Below are 24092 nucleotides of genomic sequence, written 5' to 3'. Positions count from 1 at the left end.
AAAAAAAAAAAAAAAAAAAAAAAGAGAAGGGACGCCGTAGAAAAATACTCCGACGACCTGTTTGCCGGCTCACATCTAGCAGACGGAAATATCATCGCCACGCTCCAGTAAAAAAGGAAAGAAAAGGGAGCCGGGGACGCTTTTTCTACACGCTGAAGAGGAGATACGCGGGATAGAAGGAGGCTGGTAGAGGGAAAAGAAGGGAAGAGGCGCGACAGACACATGGCGCTATGCAAACGCCACCGCGTCGTAAACCGTAGGCGATACGACTCGAGCACGTCCTGCTCGCCGAGAGTGGGCCCTTTTCTGTGCTCCCTGACCCCTTCTCTAACTTCTCCTCCGTCTTTTCCCTTGTTCTACACTTTTTTCTCTATCGCGCTATTTAGCGCTTAACCCTTTCGCACGACGACCCATCTGGCCACCAAGCGTGCTTTTCTCTTCCACTGACATCACGATGTACATCCAAGAATGTATGATCCCATCCTTGGAATCCTCTGAATCCTAGACTAAACTGAATCTTAGACATTACACTTACACTGAGAGAAAATATTTGAAAAATATCTGAAAAAGGCACATTCTGCTTCAAATAAATATACTTCTTTTGATTCAGAAGCGGAAAAATCAGAATAATATCTAGTAGATTTCCGATTAATACTTCACTTCCACATTCGTTAGAAGAGAAGAATATTCTTGCGATGAAAATTTTCGTTTGGAGTATGAACTGCAAGAAATAGACTGCTAGAAATAGGAACTAGAGTTCCTTTTTCTGGATGTAAACTCCGTGTCGGATTCCGCGTCGAGATTGCATCGAGACTATGAATCGGAAATCGATATTTGTGTCGCGCTAAATGAGCCGCGGGCAGGACGAAACTCCGAGAGATTCAGCCAAGGAAATTTTACTGACGTCACCCCGACGGAGATACAATAGCGCACAGGATCTTTCGTGCGACACAGCCGTTTGATGATCGACACTGGGTAACACCTTGAGCAGTTTGAGGCTTTTGTGCGTCTCCCAAGAGCCATTATTCATCTGTCCCGTTGTGAAACGGTCGAGTATGTCTCTCGTCGGGTGCGCAGGTGATCGGTGTCGTCTGTGCTCTTGAGGGGCGACGCGTCGCGTTGCCGGAAAAAGGATCGCGTTCCCTGAGGAGGAGGTAGGCGAAGTGTCGGCACTTCTTGCCGTTGAATGCCCACACGTGGCCGACAGACGCGCGGCGCGATCTCGTTGCCGAGAGCCGAGCGAGCGAAGCGAGCGTCGAATCGTCGGCCTAATTGGGGCTCGCTCCCTCTCCGAGCGCGCGTCTTCCGATCGACCCAGATCCCCCCGCGATTTTTCGATAATTACACCCGCCCGTCCGCGCTCGCCCGTCGAATCTCCGGATCGATCGAATTCCTGCCGGCCCCGACGCCTCGCGTTGTCCGACCACGAGTCTCGACTTGGTGGCTCGATAAGCGGTCACTCGGCGCTCGCTCGACGGCTAAGTTACACGCCCTCCAGTCCTTCCATCCGGGCAGATGGAAGTATTGCGTGAACATACTTTCGTCGGCCGTGGAACTGAGGGGGTCAATGAACCTTGAACCTCGCGACCGTGTTCGTTTCCCGCGTCGTCGTCGACGAAAGCGTTAAACACGATGTATAATTCGCGTTTTGTATAACTGATGAAGAGAACTTCACTGATATCCTTCAACTTCATCCGACTTGGATATTTTTCTATGCAACGGGACGCGAGTAATTGTCAATTTACATATGTGAAATCGAGGATCATCGGTGTTGAGTGAAAAAACGTCTTGGTGGAAGAATTACGATCGTGCTTCCGTATCTCGTTCGTCCAGAGATGGGCTATATCGACGCTTTTCTTGCGACGATGCACTTCTCACACTTGCTAGGCGCGCGCACGACAGTATATTTGTTGAGCCTCGCATTACGTTCTCAGGACGTTAAACTTAACGACGTATCATGGGACCATTACCTTATCAATGAGAGCCACCCTTGAAGCGCGAGGGAGTACAAAAATAAACCGTCGCCCTCCGTGAGAACCTACTCACCTTTTTCCATGCTCTCTTTCTCCTCGTCCTCTTTCTTTCCTCTGTTCTTTCTTCGCTTTCTCATTCCCATCTACACACGCATTCGACGGCTTCGTTAGAGGCGCGCTTGCGCTGCACATGGCACCGATCGTCATCTTCGTCGTCGCCAACAAGGACGACTGACAAAAACAGGCTGTCTCTTTTACACGAGAGCGCGCAGCGTCACACGCGTAAATTTAAGCATTCATGAAGTTTATTATTATTGTAAACATGGCGATGGTTTATTATACTCCGCCGGTTAATGGAAATATCTCTCACAGTCGCGCTCGTGAGAATTTTTCGTATCAAGGATACTGAGACATTGGTCGTCCTCTCCATGAAATCGATATATTCGCGGCATCCGCGACACGGATCTGTCTCGAAAAAGACACTCCCCTACACTGCAAACAAGGTTTGATAATAATCAAGCCTGGCTAACAGATGTTTCGGTTAAAATGAGATCAACCAAATATTTGTAACCACAAAACTTAATTGCCGCTACAGACGTGTGTTTTGCTTTCTTATAACCACTGGGGACCAGTAAAAAACATATAAAATGTCTACCAAATTGTATATGCCAAATATTTCAAATGCAGAAATAATATTTTCAGTGTTGCACCTTCGGTGTGTACGCGCATATTCACGTGCGTGCCGCACTGCATTGTAGCTGCATATATCGACCGCGATCACCTACGGCGTTACCGCGGGTCGCGTGTTAAAAAAGTCCGCCTGCGTCTCGTACGCGTCGTTTCTTTCAAAATGCGCCCGCGCTGTCGCAATCGTTGGGCTCGCGTTTTACGATCGTCGACCACATCGAGCCGCCGCGTCGAGTGTTACGTTTCAAAAGCCGCAGGGAGCAGTGCCGTTGTTGTTGCTCCTCTCATGGGAACACGCCTCGGTCATTTCCCTTTATTTGTCCTGGACTCGATATCGGCTCTTCTTTTGTTTCATATCACTTTACGATATCGCGACATTTAAGACCATCACACACAAAATTACATAGACGCATATACATAGCATAAGATTGTATGGACCAATGAGCATCGAATATTAATCAATCATCAATATGGCGACTTAATATTCGATGCTCATTCCATACGATCTTATGCTATGCATATGCGTCTATGTAATTTTGTGTGTGATGGCCCTTTAACTTGAAGTGGATGAAATTCGCCACTCTCGATTTCTCGCGAATCGATGTCGCGCTCGACAGAGTACAGACTAAGGCCGCTATTCTGTACATTGCCTTCTGACAACTGTCGCTACGGCACGCCAACGACGTCTGTCAATTGTGAAAAATTTTAAATGGTAAACCATGAAAAATAGCAAATTTTATAAAAAAATTGAATTAAAATAAAAAAGAAGCTAAAAATTAAAGATCTTACATTTAAAAGTTACACAAAAATTTAAGATAAACTAACTTTCTTGCCACTTCTTGCTTGACTTATGTAACTTTACAAGATCGCGTCTTTAAAAAATGTTGTTAGTGTATTATCGTCACGTATATAAGATGTCTTGTTAAAAATGGCGACGTCGTCGTTAATAAGCGACAAGCATCGTTATCATCAATCTTTCATCGTTATTATTGCAAACGTATTGTTACTATTTATTATTATGGAACGTTACTATTGATAGACAGACGTCGTTAGCGTACCGGCCCGACAATAGGTGCATGACAGTTCGGGGAATTGTTTTGCCAGAGTGTGTAAGTGTTCTCCCAATATATTTTCTTTACACAAAGCTCTCGATCGATATACGACCAGCACGATTGAATCGCGACAACTTCTTACTCTCGGATGCTTATCGCCCCGTTAATTGATCGCGTCCGTTGACCCTTAATTTATTCGTATCGCCGTTGACCTTCCACCGTGCCCCGCGCGTTCGCCAGCGGCTCCCACATCCTCAACGGCAGACGGCATCGGTTTTCTGTCGGCGACGCTGCCGGCCTTAATGGATGCTAATTCGACGACGGTATTTAACGGTGGCGTTTCTTAATTAGCGAGTCGAGCGTCCCGGACTAATTACACGCTTCTAGCCCGAGAAAGAGAAGGAGAGAAAGGGAGCGCGGGGGGGAGAAGGAGAAAGAACTTCTTTTCCTATTGCACGACGTCCGTCAGCGTTCGCTCTTTCGGTCTCCTGAACTCTCTCCTTGATCCTCCCGGAGGATCCTTCCTGGGACGCGCGAGGACACGGTCGACCGGCGCGTACCACGCTGCAGTTTTTCGGGGGGAAGGGGGGAATCGCGTCGAGCAGATGGCGGGAGGGGGGAGGAGACAGGGGAGCCCTCCGAGTCCATTAACATTCGGCGCGGCAAATTACAAGCCGAGACACTAATGGACCCGGCACGGGTGGCTGGGCGGTCCACCGAGCATTGATGGTGGGTGGTGATGCTGGTGGCTGACTGGTGATCTCTTCGGGACCGAAGCTATATCCTCCTCTTGTCTCCGTCCGCAGTCTCGACAGTCCGCGTAGCGACTTCCAGATGAATTTTCGTGATATACTACTGTGTCCAAAAAGTAAGACCAATTTAAGTTTTTTGTTTTAATCTTTATTTATTATTCCAAATCTATTTCGTCGCCTTCAAAGTAATCCCCCTCAGACCCAATACACTTATGCCAACGTTTTTTCCAACCCTCGAAACAGTTGTTAAAGTCGATTTCCGGAATGGCCTTCAAAGCTTTCTTCGATTCAGCTTGTATCTCTTCAATCGAGTCACAAACGGTGTCCCCGCAGCGGTCTTTTGAGTTTAGGGAATAGCCAGAAGTCACACGGTGATAAATCAGATGAATATGGTGGTTGTGGAACGATATGGGTCGAATTTTTAGCGAAATGGTCTTGAAGAACCAATGCAGTGTGAGATGGCGCATTATCGTGGTGCAAAAACCAAGAATTGGCTTTCCACAATTCCGGCCTCTTTTTGCGAATAGCTTCACACAAACGACGCATAATTTGACACAGATGTCTGTCACAGTGCTACCAATTTAGAAAAAAAATATTTCTGACATTCGACATACCCGCGCAATTTAACTTGAAAATTGGTTTTACTTTTTGAACACAGTAGTATGTACCGCGTCACCCTGCGACGCAGACTCCTCAGATTGACTTTCACGATTGTCACGTGAGACGATCGATGTGACGAGAAGTTTACAATTTTTTTACATTACGCTTATGCCGCATTGAATTATATATGAATATTGAAACAAATAAATCTGCATCATGCAATGATGTAGATCTTTTGTTATATTGATGAAGCAACAAGTATGATAGTCACTCTTAGATTTTTCTATCACATCTTACGTGGCACTTCGTTTTGAGTGAATTTCTTTCGTACTTCTTCATTTCGTCATCTTATGTGATAAATATTTGTTTATTTGTCTCATCTATGAAATCATACAAAATACGAGTGTCATATGAACCATTCATACTGAGGGAGAAAAATGGTTGATCTAACTGAAATTATAGTTATTTTTAGCTTCAACCCTACCTTTTGTTTCTAACACGAAAATGGTAATAGTAACATATGTATATGACTATTATTACTAACATTTAATTTAACAAATAAAATGAATTTAATAAAAGAATACTTTTCTTGTCCATAATTGATAGTAATTATTTCTCTATATGATTATAGTTACAGATATAAAACATTTTTTTCTCAGTGTGCAACACTTTTACACATCGACCAATAAGATTGCCGTCAAATTTACATACATCTATCTACCTGTCATTTATTTGTCGGGGGAGAACGTCATTCTGAGACCTGCTCGTTTGTTGACCTCCTCTCTAATCGCGGTTTTTCCCTCCGGTCAGACTTTATAGAAACCCTCTAAAAATCCAAAAACCACCGAAGGAATCTTGGGCTTTTGTTTCGATTGCAAATTTAGCACCAAATGAACGGATTGGGGTGTGAAGCTCCGACTGGATGTCATTTCGCAAGAAAGAAACCAACATTTGGCAAAAATTGATTTAACCCGTATCTCAAGGAGAACGCAGACTGGCAAAGACACCTTTGCGTACAGAGGCTCGCATAAGTTTTTTCGCGCAGCCTCTCGAGCGGCGATCACGTTCGCGGCGACATTGAGTGATCGATCATTCGCCGCCGAAAAATCGTTCGCGCTCTTCGCCTACATAAAACGACCGTCGAGCTGAGCCGAGCCGACGCCGCGGCGCGGCACGTCCGCTTTTCGAGGAGTGCAATCGCTCGTGTTCGTCCGTCTGTCCGTGAGGAGGCCGGAAAAAGCGGCGGCGATCTCTCGCCGCTCGCAAAAACGCACGATCCGGTCCGGCCGAGTCGTTAATGCGACCGACGAAGCGTGTTGCCCGCCTAAGAGCCACCAATAACAGCTGTCTTTACTCCTTTCCCTCTCTTGTCCTCTTTCTCTCTGCTCTCTCCCTCCCCTTATTCCTTCGTCCTTTCTCTGCTCCCTGCGAACTCTCCCTCTCTCTCTCTCTCTCTCTCTCTCTCTCTCTCTCTCTTTTTCTCTCGTATTTCTTCGTCCTCCTCCGTGGTCTTTCCTTCCTCTGCTCCCGCGCCGCCGCTTCCTCTTGCGTCTCCGCTCGTTCGCCGAAGTAATTCGAACTCGTGCCGAGAGGAGTTACCACGGCCGAATGCCTTCACCTTCGAAGTGGTCGGTTCCGGTCCCAAATCCGACGGTCACCAGCGGGGCCCGATAATAAGCCACTCTTGTATCACTCTGCAGGCCGCCGCTCGATCCGTGCCGCTTATCTTATTACGTAATTACCGCTCATATTTCTCAATACACGGAGATCGTCGGACCGAGTCCGTTTGCAGAAAGGTGATTTAGCGTATCCGGGATGTGATGACTGCTCGTTACGCGAGGGAGATACTCTTCTGATGTACTTCGAGTCTCATTGATAGGTAACACTCACGAAATGATACACGTCAATTTTGTTTATCTCTTGTGCTTTGACACAAAAAAATGATTACTTATGCAAAAGGAGTTAGCTCAAAATCAATTTCCGCTCGTATAAAGGTGTGTAAAGGTGTATTTTAACCCTTAAGCACTGACAAGAGTCTGATAGATTCCCAATGAAATAAAAAAACCTATTGCTATTTCGTTAAGCATGTACATCGTGTCCGTCTATCTTTTCTTTGGCCCGTAAGATATGAAATGGCGACAAGGAAAGACATTCGCACATTTTCTCAGGTAATTATCAAACTTCGAAATATTTTTGTAGTCTGTATCAGTGCTTAATAATATTATAGAATATTTTTTGTGTGACGCTGTGTCAAACCATAAAAACAAAATCGGCGTGTATCACTTGGGAGGTTACTTCTGAGAAAAATCCCTTATAGAAACAAAAATATGTTTGCTGTTTGATGATCGACGGGGAAATGGATCGAACAGTTAGCGTTGCAAATCATTTCTCATTATTTATCACTTTAGCAAACACGCATTGCCTGAGACACAAGTCACACTCGTTCCCGTCCATTTAGATCAGGTTAGTTATGTCTCCATTACAGAAGTGTTGCTTGGAGCAGCACATTGAAAGTAACAAATCATTTGTTCCCACTACGGGGTCATTGCTGTTCCGTGTCAACGAACCATATGTTGGCGGGTTCTAATGTACTCTGTTAAATTAATAAAACGTTCTCTCTCAGTACGTATATGGTAAACTCGGATAAGATGACCATACTTTTTTAAAATGCAAAAAAAATACATTTTTTATTGTTATTTCTTAATGGCGTTTGACACGTTACTTCACTGAAGCCTACAGTACATAATACCATCAGAGTTAAAAGGAAAATACTTCAGATACTTCAAATTATATATTACAAAAATATCAAAACATGAGCATTGGACATCTTATCTAAATGTTTAAAACAAGATGGCCATAAGGAATAGATGACCCATACATATTTATGTTCAAGATTCTGTACCTATTATTTTATAAAATAATGAAAAAAACATAATTTGACATATTCATTTTATTATAGGATATTTAATACATATTATTTGTGAAAAATATAATATACATATAAAATAGAAACCTCTATTACAAAACTTAACTTTTAAATCCAATTTTTCATCAAAACATATCAAAACATATTGCACATAAGATTTAAATATTGTAATATTGGAAGTAATTTTTGAAATATTTGAAAACGATTTTTATTTTATAAATGTTAGAATGATAGTGGGCCATCTTATCCAAAATATCAGTGAAAGACGGTTATAATAGTACTTATAAACAAATAGTGAAAATGAAAATAAAAATGCATGTTATATTACAATTTACATACCTACTTTATGTATCTAACGTTGATTGCGATAGTTTAACTGAAATTTATTCGATGTTACAGCAAGTTTTAGTGCATACATGAGGAATTTTACAAATAGTCGAAAATAAAAATATAGTATAATATTCATAATCTTGCTATTTTGAAAAATGTACGCATATACACTACGATAAATATCGATTATCTTTGTGACTGATTACACAAACGCAATGTTTTGCAATTATTACAAAAATTACAGGCTATGGCCATCATATTCGAGTTTACCCTATTCGAAAAGTCTGCGGTTTCTCTTTCTGTTTTCCGAGCCGAGTAGCGGGTTCACACGGGTGATCTTTAATCACCGCGCGAGCGCGGAGGATTAAATGGGGGTGTGTTTACTTAGCACCGCGCGCGGATGACGAAGTACATATGTCGCAACGAACGACGACCTCCCGCGCGCCAAATCTGATGGAAACGTCGGCTCGATCCTCGTTCGTTCGTAGCAATTATCCTCTTGCGCGATGACGGGGCTCGCGTTTCTCGACATCCGGAAATCATCCATCTCGAAGCGAGAGGAAAGTATGACGCACGGACATACTTTCGGCGGAGTTGATTTCTCGCAGAAAGCTTTAGCCAAGTTCTGTTTGACACACAAACGCGCAACAACAACAACAATATCCCAGAATTGTGTATAAGATCTATATGTTACATTTATTTACATTGAACTGCGCGATATAAGTAATTGCGAATTGTCCAGGTAAAATGAAAATATTGTATTTTTATGTCGTTATAATTTCGTGAAACAATGCACGGCAGAAGATCAAAACGTCGCGTTGGTTGTTTCACAGGATATTATAACGACGTAAAAATGCAATCATGTCGTTTTATTTCATCTGAGAGGAAACCGGCATTATTTATATTACGCAATCCAATAATGTTCATAAATATAAGTAAAGTGAAGAGAAGAAAACAAAATTTTACATCACGAATAAACATAAAATCATAAATAAGATTAACATAAGATATTTACAAGTATGAGGTGTCTTTTACATTACGCAAGGATTTCTCGCGATCGAGAATACTTGAAACGATTTTATCCTTCCCTCTTTCTTGTTTAAAAGCGTAAGCCGCGCAAGTATTCGCATTTTCAATTCGCTCGACTCGTTGATTGTCGCCGCAATTGCCGGCAACGATTTCGCGCGAGTGTCGCTCGTGGAATTTGCCGTTCGAGAATTTATCGTGCCGTTCCCGATGCACGATCAAAACCGGTGGAGGAGGAACAGAAGGAGAAGGAGGAGGTGGAGGTGGAGGAGGAGACCCCTTCTACCCCGGATCCTCGATTCGACGAGATGCTCGAGCTCGTTTTGCTCACGCTTCGCTTTCCGTTCCGTCTGGGACTGCCGGGTTATTACCGGCTAAGTGGACGATTCGTAATGACACCGGAGGCTGCCATTTTAGTGCTAAGTGCCGCGCATTATCGGCGGGGGATGACGGTAGTCGCCTTTATATTTTTTTCTCTCTCTCTCTCTCTCTCTCTCTTTCTCTCTCGCCCTCTCCCTCCCACCTTCGTTTTTCTTTCCTCTTTCGCGCGACCGCATGACCGATGTTTTGGAGGAAAAAGTTGCGGCAACTTTCTGTCGAACGTGCATTCGCGAAACGCGAAGTTTCGATTGGTGCACGTTTAATTCCTAAAAAGCACGGGGAAATTCTCGTTGATAAAATTTTCTTAAAATTTATATGCAGGATTTTTTTATAGTTAATTACAATTCGGCTGATTACTAAAATCAAAATAAAATAGGGCCTACAAGAGCCAAGCATAAGGTTAACGTACGCAAACAAATTTATTCAAAATTGTCTTCTAAATAGGGACAACTGATTAATATTCCTCTTTACTAGACAATCTTGAAGAAATTCTTTTGCACAGATTCACTTCATATTTGACTCTTATATACCTTATTTTGTTTTAATTTTTTATCTCAGAGCATTTTAACATCCTTTGTTTATGAATCTAAAGTCAAAATTTCAAAATTTAAAATAACAAATCCAATATGGAGGCTTAAAATAGCGATATTTCCGGCATTTCTCAGACAATTTACACTAAAATGTGCATATTTATATTTTTAAAGTCACTAATCACGATCAGAATTATAAAATTACTGTATATAAAAATTATCGATTTCAGATTCCATATTGAATCTGCCATTTTTAATTTTGTACTTCTAATCTTAGATTCGTGATCGGCGACCTCGAAAGTTTGTACGTCCTCACTTATGTGTACATTGGCTCAAAAATATAAAAATTTGCAATTTGAATTCACTATTGTGAATTTTGAAATTCTGACCTCAGATTTGCGATCAAATTGTGATTTCCGAGAATCTTATGCATAAAGATTTTTTCCGATTTGATTGATAGTTCGCAAAAAAAAGAGAGGTGCTACCACTTAGTACAGGCCGTTCTTTAGGGTTTACTCAGCACTCGACGACGCCATATTGGATCCGCTACGAATGTTAACAACGACGAATTTCACTTTGAACGCGATCGCGCGGCTCGGGCACGGCGTTCGTTAATTTATCGTGTGAACAAATTAAGAACTTGGTTCGCGGGCTAGGAAGAGACCGCGGAAATTGGCATGGAGCCAGCAGCGACTTTGCACTCCCACGTTCTCGATCGCACACTGTGCGAGCATCTCGATATAATTTTTATTACGTGTGGGACAATAGGCCGGGGAATATTGGCGTAAGGCACTCGCCGCTTCCGTTCGCGTCGACATTTTCCGACGTTCTTCTTCACCCCGACAAAGCAAATATTCCCTCGGCCGTGGATTAGAGTGAAAATTAGCGTGCCTGATGGCTCTATTTACTGACCGTCGCCGACCAAACTCTGCATTTTGCTCCTCCAATTAGGATGCACCCCAATGAGTCCCCTATTATGAGAATAACCCCGACAAAATATGATATTCCGGGCGTTCTGTGGGTTTGCTTGCGTTATTACTTAGCGTCGTTAGAGAGTTGTCTAGTCAGGCCGAAAAACTAGAGTGTCCAGTAAAACATGTGATAATTAATAGTCATATTCTCATAAATTACTAAGCTCAACACAGGTAGCAGGTGTGAGACAAACGAGCGGGAATAGCACGAAACGCATCTTTCATCGTTATCTATCGTCTCTTTCAATAAAACGTCATATACACTTGTGATCGTTTAATAAGACACATGTGTGTGAAATTTATTCTCTCATTTCATGCGGATCGAAAGATTCGCTTGCATTGATAGAATACTCAGTAATGTGAGAAGAATAATCGACTGTGATTGGTCAATTTCTTACTCTTACTTCTTATAGCCACATTTTACTCCCATTGTAGACAGTTCTTAAATAGTTGCTAATAAGCATATATCTAGCTATGAAACCGATGTACCGGCAAAAGCTTTGGTTATAGCAGCAGATTTTTAGTTAGCAACAACAAATATTGGGAGTATAAATAAGTCTCCGCCGTTTGTATCAACATCACATAATTTTTTTCGTGCGAAAATGTCGAGTTTTGAGCCGAATAAGCGTTATTTGCGGGAACTTTTGATTTACTTCTTTAATTTGAAGAAATCTGCAGCTGAGGCGCATCGATTGCTTGTAGAAGCATATGGTGAGGCTGCTTTAAATGAGAGAAGTTGTCGTGAGTGGTTTCAAAAGTTTAAGAACGGTGAGTTTGACGTCGAAAACAAAGAACGTAGTGGAAGGCCGAAAGTGTACAAAGACGCGGAATTGGAAGCATTATTGGAGGAAGATTCGTGCCAAACGCAAGAAGAACTTGCACTTACATTAGGAGTGACTCAACAAGCAATTTCACATCGTTTAAAATCGTTGGGAATGATTCAAAAGCAAGGAAATTGGGTTCCATATGAACTGAAGCCGAGAAACGTTGAACGCCGATTTTGCACATGTGAAATGCTGCTTGCCAGGCATAAACGAAAAGGTTTTTTGCATCGTATAGTCACTGGCGATGAAAAATGGATCCACTACGATAACCCAAAGAAGAGAAAATTATGGGGACCACATGGCCATCCTTCAACATCGACAGCCAAGCCGAATATTCATGGAAAAAAACTCATGTTGTGTATTTGGTGGGATCAGCTTGGTGTCGTGTATTATGAGTTGCTCAAACCGAACGAAACCATTACTGGGGCTCTCTACCGAACACAATTGATGAGATTGAGCCGAGCACTCAAGGAAAAACGCGCCCACTACTATTCCAGACACGACAAAATTATTTTCCTGCATGATAATGCTCGTCCACATGTTGCGGCGCCGGTCTAAACCTACTTGGAAACACTCAATTGGGAAGTTTTACTCCACCCGCCGTATTCACCAGACATTGCTCCCTCTGACTATCACTTGTTTCGATCGATGACGCACGGCCTATCTGGGCAGCACTTCATATGAAGATACCAAAAATTGGGTCGATATAAAAAATTGGATAGCCTCAAAAGATGAAGCGTTCTTCCGACGCGGTATCCGTATGCTGCCAGAAAGATGGGAAAAAGTAGTGGCTAGCGATCGACAATACTTTGAATAAAACATAAGATACTGTTCTTTCACAATAAATGCCTAATTTTTGATAAAAAACGGCGGAGATTTATTTGTACTCCCAATACATTTTCACCAAACCACGATTAGCTGCGACAACGAAATCTTTTCTCCGTGTGAGGTTGTATTGCTCGAGGGTGTTTTGTTAACCGGTTGGATATACGAGTTCGTTGTGAAATTTATTAAAAAAAGGTGCAATTTTTCTGCAATCTTCCTGCCACTAGCTGTACACGTGTCCAATGCACGTGCTCACCTTTTTCATCGCAGCGCGCGGCTTTGTGCGCGCGCGCGCGCGTGCGACGCACACGCGCGTCCTCGTCGCGGATGGTAAATCGCGCCTGCCACAGGCAGCGGCGTTTAAACGACCGCGTAATTGATGACCGTCGCAATTAGCGAACGGCCGGCCGCCTCGCGGAGCGTTTTCGCGAACATGCGAGAGTGCAAGCGCTTGCTTGCTCGGCCACCGATCGCGATTCCACAATCTCATCGTGGAATCGCTCGCTCGTTGGCTCGAACTCCGCCAACTCGTGTAACGCGCCGCGGTGGCCGGTTGCGAAACGGAAACAGGCGGACTTTTAGAACGTCGGATTAATAAAACGCCGCGAGAGCGCGACGCAGAGGCCGGCAATTTGCATAACACGACTCCATTCGGGCGCGCTCCATCGGCCGCTAGTTCGTCCGTTCGTTTATCAGCTCGCGGGACGGAGTCGCGCTTATCTGCGCATTTGCAAGATTATCCTGGGGCGGGATGTACGCGCACGTAGTAACATTCGTCGATAATTACAATCTCATGCGCGCGACGTCGCGGACCGGCTTATCACCGGTTTGGTATACCGGTAGCGCGATACAGCGTTTAACGCCGTGTTCTCGCGCGCTCTTCGCGCTTTCCCTTTGCACTCGCACGGCTGCCCGCGACATCGGTGCGTACAGAAAAGAAGTTGCGCGCATTACATTTGCGGATAGGCGAGCGGCTATAATCACGATAATATCGCAAACGCATCCTTGCACTTTCCACGTTGCTCCGACACTGTTATCTCCGACTGACGCACCCTCTGATTTCAAATCAAACTGCCTTCTAATTATCGCGAGATATCTACCTTATTAAACTGATAAGTCTACAATATAAAAATGGGTACTAAAAAGATTAGCATAGCGTCTATGTAAAGTAGGACATGTTCTGAATAACTCTCAAAAGCATTATATTTGAAATGTTATAGAATTTCATTTTTCTTCTAAATGTTACTTTTGCATTACCGGGGGGGCTTTGCCTCCTGTACCCTCTCTGATGTCCTTTCTCCGATATTAGAAGTCGAAAATAATCTAAAACTAATAAAAATGTATCTACCAAACACCATTTTACGATTCGCCATGCAAGTCGACATATCTGTCATCTAGTCTTCATTCTTTCGATGTCCGACAACGAGGAAAATGCGCGATTCAAGTCTCTTGTAAACGAACGTTACGATTCCATGGCGAACTTGGAGCGACGTGAGAAGAGATTTTGTGACCCGAGAAGTTAATTTAAACATACACACACAGATACAGTTCGGCAAGACTACGATTTCCGGAGCGCCAAGTTTTGACAGCAGATTCTGCATCTATAAACAGATTATAAAGAAAAGAGAAAAGGTGATAATAGTGGCTATATGCTTTATTTTAGGAGATATAGAGGTTTTTAGTTGCAAATTTAGAAATCAACGACATATTATTTTTGCCATTTGCAGACTATTTTCGCGTTATTCAGAATGTACCACATGGAGATATAATCGCCTTACTAAATTAATGAGTCTACAATATACTAAAAATGGATACTGAAAAGATCAGCGAGGCCTCTACGCAAGGTAGAATGTATCATAAATATATCTATTAAATCTTCGCCTTACTAAATTGATAAGTCTACAATATAAAAATGCGTACTAAAAAGATTAGCATAGCGTCTATGTAAAGTAGGACATGTTCTGAATAACTCTCAAAAGCATTATATGTATTTGAAATAGAATTATAGAATTATAGAATTTTATTTTTCTTCTAAATGTTACTTTTGCATTATCGGGAGGGGGGCTTTGCCCCCTGTATCCTCTCTGATGTCCTTTCTCCCATATTAGAAGTCGAAAATAGTCTAAAACTAATAAAAACGTATTTATGTCGATTTTGAAAATTCCAACTAAAAACCTTTATATCTTGTAAAATAAAGCAGATAGCCACTTTTATCACTCTTTAACTTTTGTTTATAATCGCTTGTAGATGCAGAATCTGCAGTCAAAATTTGGCGCTCCGGAAATCGTAGTATCATCCACAGTTCTTTTTGAAGACACACGCGATGCGCGACCGTTCGAAGATCGGGAGAAGCATTCGGTATGTCAGTCGTGGAAGCATATCGACGTTTGTCTCCGAGTCTAGCAGCCGTTTCGCCGCGGTGGTCTCGTTACATCCTTGCGTTGCTCGACGGTGGATGCATTCGCGGGTAGAAGTCAATAAATCCGAATGGCGCGCTTCTCCGCGCGTTCGCCGGTAGCTAAGAAGAAACTCACTGCCGGCCAAGTAATGGCCGTGGAATCGTCGCTTCCGTTTATAGAGGTACCGGCCGCGGCTCTCTATGTGACTGCATACACTCACGCGGACGTACACGCACATATACACGTGCGCGCGCGATGGAAAACGACGAAAGAAGTAAAGAGCAAAGGCTCGCGATGTAGCTGCAGCTGCGTTTGCTGGAAGAAAATACGTTCCGGAATACTCTTATCTAATCTCTCGACTAATCTCGACGGTTCGATCTCTATCAGCGGAATCAACGCCTTCTGCTCTTGAAACTTGCTCTGAGCCTTTGCTCAGATCTGCGAACTTGTCGCGACTTCTGCAGGAAATCCGTGCCTACAATATAAATTATAAATGTTCCATAATTATACATGAAGGAATGATTGGAATCTGCCAGAGGTGCGTTGTAATTTTGCATTGCAAAATATTGGGTTATTATCAGGTACACGGAGAGAATTTTATAGTAAAAGTTACCATAAAATTTTGTAATTGAATAGATCGACATTCTGTAATTATCCTTTCATTTCATACGTGCTATTTCTATTTTGGGAAGTGAAATGTGTGTTATTGAAACATTTGCTATATTCCTAGCGAAATTTACACTCAGGAAAACAGTCTTATTCTTAGTTTATACGGCCTCAAGAGGGTGGCAGGAAGTAGAGGAGGATAACGACGGTGAATATTTTGACATTGCACGTACTTTTATTGTAATTAATAATAAAAGCACGGTTAAAAATTTGACAAACTTTTGCAAAGCATTTAATGAGATCGTGCGCTGTTGTTTGCTTGCAAGATAACTCAGCGTTTTGCCTTTCGCGATTTAGAGCAGCGCAATTTGTCCCATGTCGTAAGAAAATAACGAGAGTCCCGCGGACGTTGCGCGGCAGCGCGCGAGTATGCGTGCCGCGTGAGATCGCTATAAAGCGCGCGGGGTCGAGAAAAATCATTACGGCCGGCGTAGTAAGGAGAGACGCAGGTTACCTTAAAGGTATCAGTTCCCCTTCGTCGTTTCGCATATCGATGGGGCTCCCTCGCAAAAGCGAGAGCGGCGATCGATCGCGGCTTTGCAATATGAGGTCTCCGTCTGGCGATCATTAGGGCCCGTTAGAGCAACGTCCCTTTTGTTTTGCCGGAGCCGACAGAGCTCCGCGGCGATAGAATTTCCTTATTGGGAAAGCGGGCGATCGTCGACCTCGGAAACGGTATTCGCGCGTCTTTGCTGCCGATCGTCCCGATCGGGACACGACTTTGCGTCCGACGACGCAGCGAGAAAGCGAGCTCACAATCGTCGGCGCGCCGATAAAGCCCCTAAAGCTCGTGTTACACTACGGATTGGAGATAGAGGATTGCGGATTGAAGATTGGAACTTGAGCAATTGGAGCCAAGCAGGCCAAGACCAAACTGCATTGATTCGTCGAAATCTAATCTTCAATTCGCAATCTAATCCGCAATCCTCAATTTCCAACCCGTAGTGTGACACGGGCTTAAGAGGGAATCATAATTCGATTCGCGCGATCGCCGATCCGGGAAACCGGAGAAACAAGGCCGTGGATGGATTTCGCGCGATGGTGATCAAGAGGTCACGAAAAGGGCTTTGTGCGCGTCCTGGGAGAACGTGGCGCGCGCGATGGTCCCTTTCTTTCTCGAACGGACGTCGAATCTCGCGGGGATTATGAGAGACTCAGCGCGGGGTTTTAGGTACTTACATTTCGTGAATCTAATGATACGTGTAACGGTGGCGGCCACAAAGAGCGGTCTCTCCCTCGTTTCTCTTAGTCTTTCTGGGCCTTTCGTGGAATCCTCGACCGCAACGCGAGAGATCGTGCCTTTTCGCGAGAACGCATTATGGCTCCCCTCGAAACTGCCCACCGAGGTCGATCGAGAGATGCTCCTGTCCTCTCTTTCTCTCTCTCCCCCCTCCTTTTGTTCATTTGTACGGATTTTGGAGCGAGACGTAACATTACTAATGGAAAAAAAGAGTAAGGGAACAGACTCGGAGTGCTCTTTGAAACCGTCAAAGTGGTTGGCTGCAGAAAAACTTGACTCGTCGAAGAATATACACGGTCCACTTGCTGGAACCAAATTCAATGTGATGTTTAAATATATGAAATTGTAATTTTTATGAGAATATCGGACGAGCTGCCATTTATTACTCTTAATGAGCATTATACTGTTGCATAAAAGGTTCTCTTCACATTCCGAATCCAAGTATGTTATTTTGGCAGGATCTGTTTTTTTGCACGTTCCTTACTGTTTCAAGTCACGTTATTTAACACGTTTAGACGTTATTAAATTCTAATTTACACGTCTTAAACATGTCAAGTGACGTGACTTGAAATGGTAGGAAACATATTTCAGCCAAATTACATGCTTTAAAGATAACACCGCTGAATTTGCAGTGCGTATGTTAGGAACATGTCAGTTTTGTATATTCTCAGAATGTAGCAGCCGCGTGAAAAGTGTCCGCTTGTATTTGCTAGGAGATACTTGGAAGAATTCACTTCATATTCACTTGATTCCAACGTCAAAATTGCACCGCGTCAAATGCACGCTGACCTCTGATTTAATCGATCCACCGTTCGGAGTCGTCGTTAGTGCCAAACGTCAAGGGTCAAGTGTACGTTCATGGATTCACGGGTAGACGTAACTCTGTTTCAGCTGCACGTCGAAATACGTGGGAGAGTACTGCCAGCACTTGAACCCATGCTATACGGGCTCACGCTGCCAAAACGGCGGCTCCTGCAGGGTGCGCGAGAGCATCCGGGGTGGCACGCCGTCGTTCGCGTGCTCCTGCCCCGTAGGATTCACCGCCAGCCTCTGCGAAATTCCCATCGACAACGCCTGCGACTCCTCGCCCTGCCTCAACGGAGCGACATGCAATCTCAAGTCGTTACACGAATATGTCTGCACGTGCAGCACCGGCTACACAGGTCAGTAAATGATTCATTGTTTCAAACGTCGTCTTTTTCATCTCATCTCGCGCATTTACGACTTCCGGCTAAGAGTAAGTACTTTAAATTACATCGCCGGCATATGGAAAGCGTGCCAATTTGAGCCGTACCGCGATTGGCAGATCCCTTTCATTTAATTAGTGTTTAAATAACTTCTTTGCATTAACTCCTTTCTTGAAAATTGTGTTTTCTTTTATTTATATACGTATACGCTATAAATTCTTATATTTCTAAATTTATATAAATTTTATTATGTCTTTAACATAAATTATTATATAAATTGATAAATAAGTAAATTAATATATAAATTATCATGTAAATTATTAAATAATGTGTATAATAATTCTATATGAATTATTATATAAATTGTTATATACTTAATAAATTCTTATATACTATTTACACATATACTTCATAAATATTCATATTTTTACACAATTATATATGTTCATATATATTGTAATTATATATTTCGGCTCGAAAACAAAGTATTTAACGAATGTTTCTCTCATTTACTTTTGGAATCTGCTATTCTACGGAATGTACAGTCGTTCGCGACAAGCCAGTATTTTAGAGTTGATTAATAAGCGGCCACACACACCGCGATGAATTAATCGTCATCGGCACGGCTGTCGAGAGGTGTTAACGGGAAACTATGCGGATCTTTAGAGGTAAAATTGCGTAAGTCGATATGAAGTCCGACGATGAATAGGTCGCGCGTTAGTCATCGGGTACTTAAATATGCTTATCGATTCGCGTGGGTTGAATAGCAAGGTTAATAGATGCGCGAGACGATAACATGTTGCAATTAACCAGTTCGCATTGTGGCGCACGTCGTAAAGAAAGACGTCCGAATTGAGTCATATAACTGTTAATTCGCGTTCTCGAATCGCGATATTCGCACGCGCGCGCGATATCGAGCTATCGGAATTCACGATTCACAGCGTCAATTCCCGAAACGTTTTCGAAGTTTCATTGACACGAATTAATCGTACTCTTTTGCCGCCCTCGAACTCTGCTATTAACTCTTTTATGCAAATACGCGAGAATCGCGGAAGTCAACGCCAAAGTACGATTGTATCGTTTGCGACTCGAGTTAAAGCGCCGAAGCACGTGCTGGTATGTCCGACGAATAAATCTAGAAACGGGAGGTGGACTTTCGAGGGAAAAGCAAAGAGAAAGAGGGAGACAGTAGTAGTAGTAGTAGTAGCAGCAGCAGTAGAAAAAGAAGAAGAAGGAGCAGGAAGGAAAGGCAGGCTGAAGTGTGTGCTCGTAGGATAATTGGCGGAGAACCATGCGGCATTTTGCTGCGGCGGTACCTTTGCACGAGTGGTGCTCAGTTTCCCGCGTTTCTCTGCCGTTTCTCTTGGTGCTTCATGGAAAAACAGCTTCCAAAAATCTGGAAACACCGTTATTGCACTCGTTGCTTTGATACAGCGACTATCTTCTCATGGCTTTCGTTTAAATGTCGCTTTTGCTTATTGAAGTTTTGGGATACTAACGTCAATTAATCCCACGTCTGGGTGGAGTCCAGTTTTTCAATTACGCGATCCCGGTAGTACAAAACGCGAGATTCGCTACGACAAACTGGCGGAGAGGGGCAGCTCGTAAAGTATCCTCGCGAGACGTGGACGCTGAGCACCGCTGGATTGTAGCGGGTGCACGACGCAGATCCCAGAAGCAAAGACATCTTGGCCACGAGAGAGCGAGTAGCTACCCCGGTAATTAGTTCCACTAATCAGTAGCTCACGGGGAAAAGGAGAGAGAGAGAGAAAGAGAGAAAGAGAAACAGAACACGCTCACGTTAGATACGGGCCGGCCGACATTACCGCCGTCCTAAGGGATATCTCTACTCGCCGGCCGAATGCTAGTCGGCAAGAAACGCTGAGCTAATTTATTCTTATCTCCGCTGCGATCTTCATCTACGAAATTTTACTGCGAGTGTTTTTGCCGTTTGGTCTTATAGGTTCCGTGCTATGTCGCGCTACGGTGGTCCGGCGAAGAAGAAGCTCGGCTCCCACAAAGGATGTCTGAGTATTCAAATACCCGGCCGATTCTCTGGGACTGAACGACGTTCGTTTACTTGCATTAGCGTGCAATTCTTTTGCATACTTCTAACATTCGCAATTCAAAGTCGTCGAATTACATGAATTTATTAGCTGCACAGAAAAAAAGATGCCATTGTCGCAGCCAATCATAGTTTGCTGAAAATATATTTGCCGCTACGACTAAAACTTTTGCTGCTGTTTCCGCCACATCGGTTTCATAGTTAAATATATGCTTACTAGCAACTTTGGGCATCTATAAACAGAGAGGATATTATAGTTTTCTTTCATATAAATTCTGTTCAATTTTGCATACATGAAATGAAGGAACAATTAATTAAGGGAGAATGTCGAATTTCTCGATCGACAAGATTCTACAGTAATTGTTATCATAAAATTCTCTCCGTGTATGTTACAAAGTGTGCTGCCACACACAGACTCTTGCTGTCAACATTTCGTGTGGGTTTCTTCCTGTAAGTCGAGATCCAACTGTTCGAATCTTCCTCGCATTAATTCAACTCAAGACCAAACGAAGACCAGACTTCGCGAATTAAAGAGCAATGAAGACTGTGATGTGAATTTGTACTTCGAAATCGAATTGAGGAGAAGCGTCCGGAAGGGGGAATGCTTCTTAACGTGTCACTGCGGTCGCGATAACGCGCGCTCGATGTCACGTTTTGTCACGCGTAAACGAGAATGCACGACGATACATGACGTTGAACACGGCCGTTCTTCCTTTTTCTGTTTCAGGCGAGCACTGCGAGCGGCAGGATTACTGCGCCTCGTCGCCCTGTCGAAACGGGGCCGAGTGTCGCTCGCTTGAGGACAGCTACAAGTGCACGTGTGCACCCGGCTTCACCGGGCCGAATTGCGCGGACGACATCGACGAGTGCGACAGGAACCCGTGCAGACACGGCGCCTGCAAGAACATCCACGGATCTTACAAGTAAGTCGAACGACTGCGCTGCTTAACGGGTCTCCGACTGTCCGCCAACATTGTGCATATCTTTATCGCGAAACGTCCCCGGCGACGATTACACGACGACGACGACGACGACGCATCGCGCCCGAATGAGCCGAGCTTCCCTGATCGGAATTCGGGGACGCTTTTATAAAGCGCGGATGCTGGACTCTCCGTATAATTATCGATGGAATGTCGCCCGCGTGATACTCGAGAAACCGGACTTTCTAATTATTTCCATACGTCAACGTCCCCCCAGGAGCGTTATTCGACTTATTAACTTACCAACGTCGCACTTACCCACGCTTGCCGAGTGTCCTTTCATTTTTAACGTCAAATGTCTCGATAAGCGAGCCTTGAATTAAAATTCTCGAAGGAGCGATGCGCGCGCCTTCGAGTCGTCGAGGAATAAAATCACACTGTGTCTCACTTGTCCAGATAAATCGGCTATGTCTCGAAGAGAAAAGCACAAGCAGTCGCGCGTTGGTGCATCACGTGCACTCTCGTGTTCTTATCGAAACGACACCCACGAGATCTCCATTTTAATCTCCATTTTTCAACTATGATTTTCATTTGGAATTATCATTCTAGACACATGTGCTTCTATCTCTAAATCAGTCGGAGTGGAGTTTCGTTCGAAAAGTAGAGTGACCACTGAGGCCCGTTTTATACTTGAAATTTGTTTTACGTGAGGCACTCAGATTTGAATTTCAAATTGTATCAGAGTTCTCCACATTTGTATTATACGATGACATTCATGACATTGTATTTATCGCGATTCCACTAAGGAACTCACGACTGACTCTAAATTCAGACCCGAGTATTTCATTTGAAACATGTTTCGACTATTAACATACATTCAAATCACTCGAAGTCGAGTGATTTTTTACTCGTATAGAAATGAATACTCTACTCTGAGTTGTCTTAAAATACTCATTACGTGTCGGGTGAACATTTTCACTTGAAATTAAAGAGTGGATCAACATACTTCATCGTAAGAATACATTCTGATCGATTGGAATATTCGCTCATATCAAGTCAGAATCCACTCTGAGCTTCGTGCAATATGAAACATTCACTTTTGCGATTTCGAGTGGCGGTATCCCGAGTAAAAATTTATCCAGTTTCTGACCAGTAACTGTCCAGGAATTTTTGGTAACTAGCTAGTTTTTAGCTAATTCTCTTAGCTAGAAATTGACTGGTTTGGTCGACGCTCACTTCGTCAAAAACTGGACAGTTGAACTGGACAGTTTCAGATCAGTTTTTAACTCGATTTTGATCAAAATCTAATCTGTTTATTAGCAGTTTCTAAACAGTTTTTTACTAGTTTCTATGTAGTTTTTGACTATTTTATAAACATTTTTTATCGGTTTCTAATCAGTATTTATTTTTTTCAATTTATTAATAGTTATAAATAATTTAACTATATATGTATCGAAACAATAATTTTATTAAAATTAAATTTTTTAAATTTTTATTTAAAAAAATTTTTGTCATCTTTAATATATTTTATTTTATTTTGGCCAGGAACTATCTAAAAAAAAAAAAATCGTCAATAATTTCCGATTTTTTGTTGGGCAGAAAATGCATAGCATTTCCTTATCATTTTTCTTATATAATTTCTTATCTTAAATAACTGGCCCAAAAATACTGAACAGTATTTTCAGAGTTTTTACTGGGCAGAAACTATCCAATATTTTCTTATTATTGTTTTGCATAATTTCTGACAAAAAACTACCCAAGAAATACTGAACAGTATTTTCAGAGTTTTTACTGGGCAGAAACTATCCAATATTTTCTTATTATTGTTTTGCATAATTTCTGACAAAAAACTACCCAAGAAATACTGAACAGTATTTTCAGAGTTTTTACTGGGCAGAAACTATCCAATATTTTCTTATTATTGTTTTGCATAATTTCTGACAAAAAACTACCCAAGAAATACTGAACAGTATTTTCAGAGTTTTTAATGGACAGAAACTGTCCAGTATTTACTTATTATTATTTCAAGTCTAGTTTATGACTAGTAATTTGCCATGAAAAAATAGCCAGTATTTTCTGCCAAGTTTCAAAACAGTAACTGTCTAATTAATCCTAGCCAATAAAAACTGTCTAGTTACTGGCCAGTAATCAATTTTTCCCTGACATGTTTTTACTTGGGATTGCTTCATTATCGCTTCGCATGAAAATACCGCCGCTTTGCATTCGATTCCACTCCAAGGAATTCAGGGATTTTGCGTCAGACGTGACGTGAATCATAAGCGAGTGATCACCAAAATCGCGAGTTTCCATGTTGAGGTGGAATGGTCTCACGAGTGGAGGCTGCGCGACAATACGACACGTGCCAATGCGCGTCCGCGTCGGGGTGGAAAACGACAGGAAAATGACAGTGCGCGAGCGCGCGTGGGTTGGAAAGAAGTGCGATCGAACGACCGAGCCGAAACGGTCGGCGTGCTCTCGGCGAATCTCCTCATTTGTCTGGCCGTAACGGCGCGCGCGTGCATCGCGTGAACGTGCACGGTCACGATCGAGCCACGGATAATCGATTCTACGAGCAATCGGGATCTGCATGTATGTAGAACGTGGGGGATGCGCGGGCAAAGACGCGGCTCCGCAACAAAGACGCGGACGAACAAGAGTGCCGGGCGACCAGGCATCGGCCACCGGCCGATCGACTTCTCGCGATATCAAAACGCACGGTCCAAGATGCGCAAGAGGGG

At 43.1% G+C, this 24092-nt stretch overlaps 1 protein-coding gene across 2 annotated transcripts in view; it reads left to right on the top strand.

Moving 5' to 3' along the window:
• Nucleotides 1–24092, top strand: part of LOC116853874 (neurogenic locus Notch protein) — a 374683-nt gene that overhangs the window by 131546 nt on the left and 219045 nt on the right. For both annotated transcript variants that reach the window (XM_032835177.1, XM_032835168.1), the window contains exons 3-4: nucleotides 18074–18345; nucleotides 21162–21357. In XM_032835177.1, the coding sequence (XP_032691068.1) occupies nucleotides 18074–18345; nucleotides 21162–21357 (468 nt within the window). The remainder of the gene's footprint in view (nucleotides 1–18073; nucleotides 18346–21161; nucleotides 21358–24092) is intronic.

The sequence above is a fragment of the Odontomachus brunneus genome, unplaced genomic scaffold (genome assembly GCF_010583005.1).
Source record: "Odontomachus brunneus isolate Ranch 3 - 2012 unplaced genomic scaffold, Obru_v1 Obru_scaffold_001, whole genome shotgun sequence".
Classification (NCBI taxonomy): Eukaryota; Metazoa; Arthropoda; class Insecta; order Hymenoptera; family Formicidae; genus Odontomachus; species Odontomachus brunneus.
The sequence above is the reverse complement of the archived record's forward strand: the minus strand, read 5'-3'. Positions and strand labels throughout refer to the sequence as shown.